This window comes from Vidua chalybeata, unplaced genomic scaffold (genome assembly GCF_026979565.1).
Source record: "Vidua chalybeata isolate OUT-0048 unplaced genomic scaffold, bVidCha1 merged haplotype W_reject_6, whole genome shotgun sequence".
In the NCBI taxonomy this organism is placed as follows: Eukaryota; Metazoa; Chordata; class Aves; order Passeriformes; family Viduidae; genus Vidua; species Vidua chalybeata.
Window position 1 is genome coordinate 765,952 of NW_026530355.1, and position 8,471 is coordinate 774,422.

Here is an 8,471-nt window from a genome sequence, read left to right on the forward strand (position 1 = left end):
CAAAACGTGTCCTACACGCCAGGGCAGCAATCCCCTTAGTCCAAATGGTGACCTGCTCTCAGTGACTTTGGGGTTTCAAAGGTGGACACGAGGGCTGATGGCTGTCCCAGGAAAGGAGCTGGGACAAGGTGTCCATTGCTCAGGAGCTGTAATTTGGATTGCCACTTGCCACTGTTCCGCTGAGCTCTTCTCTGTTTTGGAGATGGGCTCTTAATGAGCTGGGGGCTCTCCAGTGATGGGCCTGGGAGCAGCCAGGGCAGAGAATGAACTGAGTTTCTCCTCCTGCCATTGTTGGTGCCCTGTCTGGGTGTGCAGAGGAGTCTTTTATCTTTTAACCTGACACAAGCCAGCAGGAGTATCAGTCTCCTGAGGCAGCCCTGTTTGGAGGCTGCACTCACAGGCACTGGTAGTGTGCAACAGATGACATCAGATTCTTGGGATGGCTTTCCAGAAATGCACCATGGTTAGGGGAAAAGCTTTGTTCTTGCCCTGGCATTGGATTTGTTCAGGGCCAAGATCACAGATTTGTTCCGAAGGCTGTAGATGAATGGATTTAAGAATGGGTACAGGACTGTGTTGAGCAGAGCTACAATTCTGTTGGTCCTCAAGGAAACATCTTCTGCAGGACACGTGTAGAGAGCAATGCAGCTCCCATAGGCAATGGACAAGGTGATGAGATGGGAAGAACACGTAGTCAAAGCTTTCTTCCTCCCAGAGGCTGCTGGAAGATGCAGAACACAGAAAAGGATGCAGGTGTAAAGTGCCAGAGTCAAACATAAGGAACCCAGCACGACACACGCTAAGAAGACAGAGTCTATTTTCCAAAGCAGGCTGGTGTCAGAACAAGACAGTCTGAACAAGGGGGAGTTGTCACAAAGGAAATGGGGGATCTTGAAGCCACAGAAAGACAGCTCCGAGAGGAAGAACAGCCGGTAGCTCAGCAGGGCAAAGCCGAGGAGCCAAGCAGCAACAACCAGGTGGACACAGAGCTGAGGCTTCATGATGGCAGCATGGAGCAAAGGTTGGCAGGTGGCAACATAGCGCTCAAAGGACATGACAACGAGCAGGATGAACTCTGTGCAGCCCAGGGCAAAATAGAAATAGTTTTGGGCACAGCAGCTGCTTCGTGAGAGAGTGTTCTGACCAGAGCTCAGCATGACAAACAATTTGATGCTTGTGGAGGATGTAAAGCAGATCTCTAGGAAGGCCAGGTTGCTGATGAAAAAGTACATGGGGCTTTGCAGCTGGTGATCCACACACACGAGGAAAATGATGGTTGCATTCCCCATCACTGTTGTCAGGTACATGAGCAGAAGGACCCAAGAGAAAAATAGCTGCAGTCTCGGATCAAGCTCTGGGAAACCCTCTAGGATGAACTCAGTAACTGCTGTTTCATTTTCTGGTCCCATGCTGAATTCCAGCTCATCCTGCTGAGACAGGAACATGGCAAAACCAAGTGGGATCATTTCACAGTCTGGACAAACATTTCTATCCTTCCTTCTCTGCTGTTTTCTTTTCCTGCACTCTTGCTATAGAGCACAGAGATTGTGCTTCAAACAATTCTCACACCCTGATTGTTCTCTTTCCCATTTCAGGTAGAGACCTCAGAGATTTTATTGTGTTCTTTCTACCTTTTCCAAACACTCCCAAAGAATTCTTTCACCAGAACAGAGGATTCTAAGGAGCTATTGGCTATTTCCCCCCATTCCTGGGAAATTCCCAGCTCACTCAGACCTACTGCAAACATCTGTCACACCCATGTGCCAAACACCTCTCATCTACAGCACAAACACTAAACGCTGAAATTACACCAAATCTGTGTGTTGAACTTCCTTGTTTCTACTTTTCAGTACTTGCATTTGGACCAGGAGTCCCTGAGGAACTGTTGCTTCCAAAAGAAGCAATCCCAAGTATCTCTTTTGTAACCCTCTGCTTTCTTCCACAGCTTTTTCCTCTCTGTCTCTTCAGGAAAGGAATGGGGAGGGCAGAATAGGGACCAAGTAGAACTTGGATTTTTAGTACTCTAAATGAGGACTGGAATTTATTATGGATCCACACAGAGTGTCACAATCTCAGCTGTCCCCTGTCTGCACCAAAATGAACCTGTGCAGAGCAAGGGAAAAGTGCCAGGAAGAGATTTGTAATTTTTGTTTTATGTGGCAGTTGGGAGCACCCAGCCTCCAAATGTTCTATTGTCTCCACTGGCTACAGAGCGAGCCTCGAGAAAACAAATTCTCCTGGGTGCCTGCAGGGGAGTAGATGAAACTCACTTTTCAAGTCTCAAATCCCTGATTAATTAAGTAATTAAGTTACTCTGTTTTGAAACCAAAATACACAGCTAAGAAAAGATGTATGAGAAAAAATATATGCAATAAAGACTGGTGTTCTCCTTTTCAGGTTTTTTGATTTGCTTTTCAACATGGAGAAGAGCAGAGCAGATGACTGTGAAAATAGGATTCTTTAAAATGCCAGGGGAGAAGAGGAGAGGGAGGGTCTGAAGCAGTGAAACAAAGCTCTGTTCATGTGCAACCAGAGCACTGAAGTCATCGGTCCCCTGGGTGGCCCAAGGGCTCTCCCATCTCTTTGTCCACACAGAGCAGAGGAGAGCCTGGTCTGAGACAGGCCATCAACTTGAAACCAAGTGACTGAGTTCAGTCAAGAGCCCTCAAAATGAACCAACTCTAAAATGAGCAAAAATGAGTCACCTTCAAAATGAACTGTGGGACTGAAATGTTTGGGAGCTCTCCAGGTGGGGACTCGGGGCAGCCCTAGAGATGAGCACATCCTGCTGTGCCCAGGTTGATTCTTGTGCATAAATGCAGTGATCCCCACCCTGGGTGGAGGCTCTGACTGCTTCAGAGACCCCCCTGTAGCAGCTTCTGCTGCACAGCTGAGTAAAACGGAGCAAATTCCAATTCCATAGGATGCTTCCACACTCCAGAGACCACAGGGCAGGCAGATTATCAGAAGCAATTGGAACAGCTGTAAGTGAAGCCACATTTGATGCAGTTGAAGGCTCTGTTGCAAAGGACACTCTCCCAAAGTGAGTTATTCCACAATTCAGTCCATCTTTCCCCTGAGGGCTCATCAAAGAAGAGCAGAGGAAGGAAGAAAAGAGACTTGCTGTTAATCAATGTGCACACTGTAAGAAAGAGAGGCGTTTGAAAAGGGACTGTCCGCAGGTACAACACGAAACTCCCCTCTCGTGGCCATCACCGATGGTCACTGCAGGGGACCAGAGGATTCTTTCCCAGCAGAACATCCGGTCACAGCTAAGCTGGGACAATGAGGAGTTAGGATTTTTAGTGGCTACAGGAGCTGGCTGCTCTGTGCTAAATACAGTAAAAGGAAACGTGAGTAATGATTCTATAACAATCATTGGTGCAACAGGGAATCATGAAACTCAGCCATTTTTCCAGCCCATTGATTTTAAATTAGGAAAACAATGGGTGACTCCCCAGTTTTTGTATCTACTCCATTTACTTAAGCCTCTCCTTGGACAATTTCTTGGAAAACCTGAATGCTAAAATCAAGATTAAGATGGCAAAATGCAGGTTATTACTCCAAAATCTAATTATGTGGAAGCCTCTGTTTTTGCACTCCAATCTTCAGATGTGATCCATCTGCCATCTGTATCACTTGAGGATGCAGTAAATCTGCTAGTCTGGACTGGAGAGGTGCCCCAGTGACCCAGAAAAGCAGAGCCTGTGAGAAACAAATTGAAACCCTGAGCAGGACCAGTAAGGCAGAAGCAATACCCTTTGAGAAAAGAAAGTTGTAAGGGGTTATTATCCCTTGGATAGATTTATAAAAGAAAAGAAAGATTAGATTTATAAAAGAAAAATTTATAAAATGAGGCCTGTTGAAGGAATATGAATCCAAATTTAATAGCCTTATTTTGCAGTTAAGAAGGCAAATGGAGAGGATTAGTGGCTGGTACAGGATCCTAGAGCCATACATGAGACAGTAGAAGATATACACCTGTCCGTAGCAAATCCTTGTACCTTGCTAACAAGCTAGAGTGAAAAATTAAAATGGTTGAGAGTGTAGAATTTGAAAGTGGCTTTTTCTGTATCTCTTGGAGTAGTGAAAGTCAAGAACTATTTACTTCTGAATGGGACAGTCCAAACACAGTGAGAAGAGCCCGGCTGACTTGGCCAGTTCTACCCCAGGAGTTTAAAAATACCCCCATGATATATGGAAACCAAGTGGCAAAAGAACTGGAGGAATGGAAACATCAGAACCCTCTTTGGAGTCTTGTTCCAGTCTGGAGATGGCATTCATCTCTGAAACTGAAACTCAGCAGCAGTTCAGATATCAGACTGTGGCATTGTGGAATTTTCTGGGACTAAGTGGATACAGAGTACAAACAGTCCAGAGCACAGAACCCTACCTGGGACTCAAAATCCTCCAGGGACAAAGGAGGTTGGGACAGGAAGGAAAAGAAGCAATTTGGCAAGTCCCACAGCCATGAACAATGAGAGAGTCACAGGCATTTCTCGGGGTGTGGGATGATGTCAGCTGTGCATCAGCAATTATGGGCTGCTGCTAAAGCCTCTGTGTGAGCTCAGGCAGCTCAGCAGGGCTTTATAGTCTGGACTGGTGTGGCATGGGCTGCCTTTTCACAGCTCCAGCGAGCCCTCATGCGGGCCCTGTTTTGGGACTCTCAAACCCCATGGACCCATTGGATCTGTTTTTTCCATGTGAGAGACAAAACCCAGCACGGGGAGTGCTGTCACAGTTCCTGGGGAGTGGAGCATGGCTGTGCCTACTTTTCACAGCAACCAGACAATGTCAGCCAGAGCTGCTGGGCTGTCTGAGGGCAGTAGCAGCTATTCTTCTCTTCATCCAGAAAGCTAAAGAACTGACTTTGGGACAGAGTGTTATAGTTTAAAAATTCTTTCAACGCACAGCTCAAGATGAAACCTCCTGGGGATTTAAAGAAATCTGGGACAAATTTCCTTCATGGTTACCCAGCTGGGTTTGGTTAAAACATCTGTTTATAATGGTCACCACAATAATTGCTGTATGGATTTAGCTTGCATTACGATTCAGTGTTATAGTGCCCTACACTAGAAAACAAAATAGAGATATTGAGAGACCGGTGCCCATAAGGAACTGAGTCTCAAGAAAAGGGGGGACTTGATGAGGGCAGTAGAACAGAACAGCACAACCTTGGAGAAACAGATAAAGGATGTAACTCATGCAAAGCACAAGCAGGATGCCAGCTCTGCTCTGCAAGGCTGACAAAGCAGAAGTTATGCAAAGCAATGATATTGCCCTTACTCAAAAGCAGGAGTTGAGGAACAGCCATCTAAAAAGGACACTGGATGTTGGAGACAGACCCCAAAGAACCACATAAAGACTTCTGATAAGGGGTGCAACTATGTCAAATAATGTCAAAGGAAGTGGGGATAGCTCATGAATATGTAATCAGTGTGTCTGCAAAAAATTCTTCACTCGATGTTCACTGCACTCAAATGGATGTAGGATCAGCCAAATGACTGCCATGCCGTATGTAATGAATAATATCTACTTTCAAATCCTCAGAACTGTGTGAGAAGGTTTCTATCCAGCACATTTCAGTACCAGTGCTGTCCTTGACTCCATTATGCCCCACAGTTTCACAATGGCCCCTTGGTTCCATCAGGCCCTGCTGTATAACAATGGACCCTTGGTTCTGTACTCTTAAAATGGCCTCCTTGGTTCTGCACTGCCACAATGCTCTCCTTGGTTCCACGAGGCCTTGGTGTGTCACAGCAGCCCCTTGGTTCCATGAACTGCCATCGTGTCACCCGCTCTCTTGGATCTGCAGTATCACAATGGACAATTGGTTACAAGCAGCCCTGCTGTGTCACCATGAATATTTGGTTGCATGGGGCCCCACAGTGTCACAACGGCCCCTTGGTTCCACGAGGCCTCGCTGTATAACAAGAGCCCCTCAGTTCCATGAGGTTTTGTACTGTCAGCAATGGTCTCCTTGGTTCTGTAGGGTGAAAATGGCTGCTTGGTTCCATAAGGTTCTCAGTGTCACAGGGGTCTCCTTGTTTCCATGAGGCTCTGCAGTGTCACAATGTCCCATAGTTTCCAGGAGATTCTGTCCTATCAACCATGTCCTTTGTTCCAATGAGGTCCCACAATGTCACAGTGGACCCTCGGCTCCATGAGGTTCCATAGCGTAAGCCGGTTGCCTTGTGTCACAATAGTCTCCTTGGTTTTGGAGGGTAACAATGGAGCCTTGGTTCCACGAGGTTCCATGATGTCAGAAGTATCTCCTTGCTTCTGGAGAGTAACAATGCAGCCTTGGTTCCACGAGGTTCCATGATGTCACAATGGTCTCCTCGGTTCTAGAGAGTTACAATGGAGCCTTGGTTCCACGATGTTCCATGATGTCAGAATGGTCTCCTTGGCACTCGAGTGTTAACAATGGAGCCTTGGTTTCATGAGGTCCTGAGATGTCAAAAGGATCTCCTTGGTTCTGGACGGTAAAAATGGAGCTTTTGTTCCACTTGGCTCCATGATGTCACAATGGTCTCCTTGGTTCTGGACTGTGACAATGAATCCTTGGTTCCACGAGGTTCAAAGATTTCATGAGGATCTCCTTGGTTCTGGAGTGTAACAATGGAGCCTTAGTTCCTTGAGGTTCCATGATGTCACAAGGATCTCCACGGTTCTGGACATTATAAAAAGAGCCCTGGTTCCACGAGGTTCCATGATGTCACAATGGTCTCCTTGGTTCTGGAGGGTAGCAATGGAGCCTTGGTTCCACTGAGTTCTATGATATCACAATTGTCTCCTTGGTTCTGGACGGTAACAATGAATCCTTGGTTCCACGAGGTTCCATGATGTCACAATGATCTCCTTTGTTTTCGACTCCTAACAATGGAGTCTTGGTTCCACGAGGTTCCATGATGTCACAATGGTCTCCTCGGTTCAGGAAGGTAACAATGAATCCTTGGTTCCATGAGGTTCAAAGATGTCGCAAGGATCTCCTGGGTTCTGGAGTGTAACAATGGAGCCGTGCTTCCACGAGGTTCCATGATGTCACAATGGTCTCATCGGTTCTGGAGGGTAACAATGGAGCCTTAGTTCAACGAGGTTCCATGATGTCACAATGGTCTTTTTGGTTCTGGGCAATAACAATGGAGCCTTGGCTCCACGAGATTCCATGATGTCACAATGGTCTCCTCGGTTCTGGATGGTAACAATGGAGCCCTGGTTCAAGGAGGTTCCATGATGTCACAATGGTCTCCTTGGTTTTAGACTATTAAGAATGGAGCCTTGGTTCCACGAGGTTCCATGATGTCACAATGGTCTTATTGGTTCTGGACGGGAACAATGGAGCCTTGGTTCCACGAGGTTCCATGATGTCACAATGGTCTCCTTGGTTCTCGACAGTGAAAAATGGAGCCTTGGTTCCACGAGATTCCATGATGTCACAATGGTCTCATTGTTTCTGGACGGTCACAATGGAGCCTTGCTACCACGAGGTTCCATGATGTCACAAGTATCTCCTTGCTTCTGGACAGTAACAATGAAGCCTTGGTTCCACGAGGTTCCATGATGTCACAATGTTCTCCTTGCTTCTGGACCGTAACAATGGAGCCTTGGTTCCACGAGGTTCCATGATGTCACAAGCTTCTCCTTGGTTATGGACTGTAACAGTGGAGCCTTGGTTCCATGAGGTTCCATGTGTCACAATAGTCTCCTTGGTTTTGGAGGGTAACAATGGAGCCTTGGTTCCACGAGGTTCCATGATGTCACAATGGTCTCCTTGGTTCTCGACTGTTAACAATGGAGCCTTGGTTCCATGAGGTTCCATGATGTCACAATGGTCTCATTGGTTCTGGACGGTAACAATGGAGCCTTGGTTCCACGAGGTTCCATGATGTCACAATGCTCTCCTTCGTTTTGGAGGGAAACAATGAAGCTTTGGTTCCAAGAGGTTCCATGATGTCACAATGGTCTCCTTGGTTCTCGACTGTTAACAATGGAGCCTTGGTTCCATTAGGTTCCATGATGTCACAATGGTCTCTTTGCTTCTGGACAGTAACAATGGAGCCTTGGTTCCACGAGGTTCCATGATGTCACAATGCTCTCCTTGGTTCTCGAGAGTTAACAATGGAGCCTTGGTTCCATGAGATTCCATGATGTCACAATGGTCTCATTGGTTTTGGAGGGTAACAATGGAGACTTGGTTCAACGAGGTTCCATGATGTCCCAATGGTCTCCTTGGTTCTGGACGGTCACAATGGAGACTTGGTTCAACGAGGTTCCATGATGTCACAATGGTCTCCTCGGTTCTGTGTGGTAACAATGGAGCCCTGGTTCAAGGAGGTTCCATGATGTCACAATGGTCTCCTTTGTTCTCGACTGTTAACAATGGAGCCTTGGTTCCACGAGGTTCCATGATGTCACAATGTTCTCATTGGTTCTGGACGGTAACAATGGAGCCTTGGTTCCACGATGTT

The 8,471-nt window shown here is 46.7% G+C and overlaps 1 protein-coding gene across 1 annotated transcript; it reads right to left on the bottom strand.

Moving 5' to 3' along the window:
* Nucleotides 1–364: 364 nt before the first annotated feature.
* On the bottom strand, nucleotides 365–2,128 carry LOC128783280 (olfactory receptor 6M1-like). The gene has a single exon (XM_053933936.1). The coding sequence runs from the start codon at nucleotides 1,464–1,466 to the stop codon at nucleotides 465–467; it is 1,002 nt and encodes a 333-aa protein (XP_053789911.1). The 5' UTR covers nucleotides 1,467–2,128; the 3' UTR covers nucleotides 365–464.
* Nucleotides 2,129–8,471: the final 6,343 nt, after the last annotated feature.

Coding starts and splice junctions, on each gene's coding strand:
- LOC128783280 (XM_053933936.1), bottom strand. CDS start 1,466: ATGATCCCACTTGGTTTTGCCATGTTCCTGTCTCAGCAGGATGAGCTG.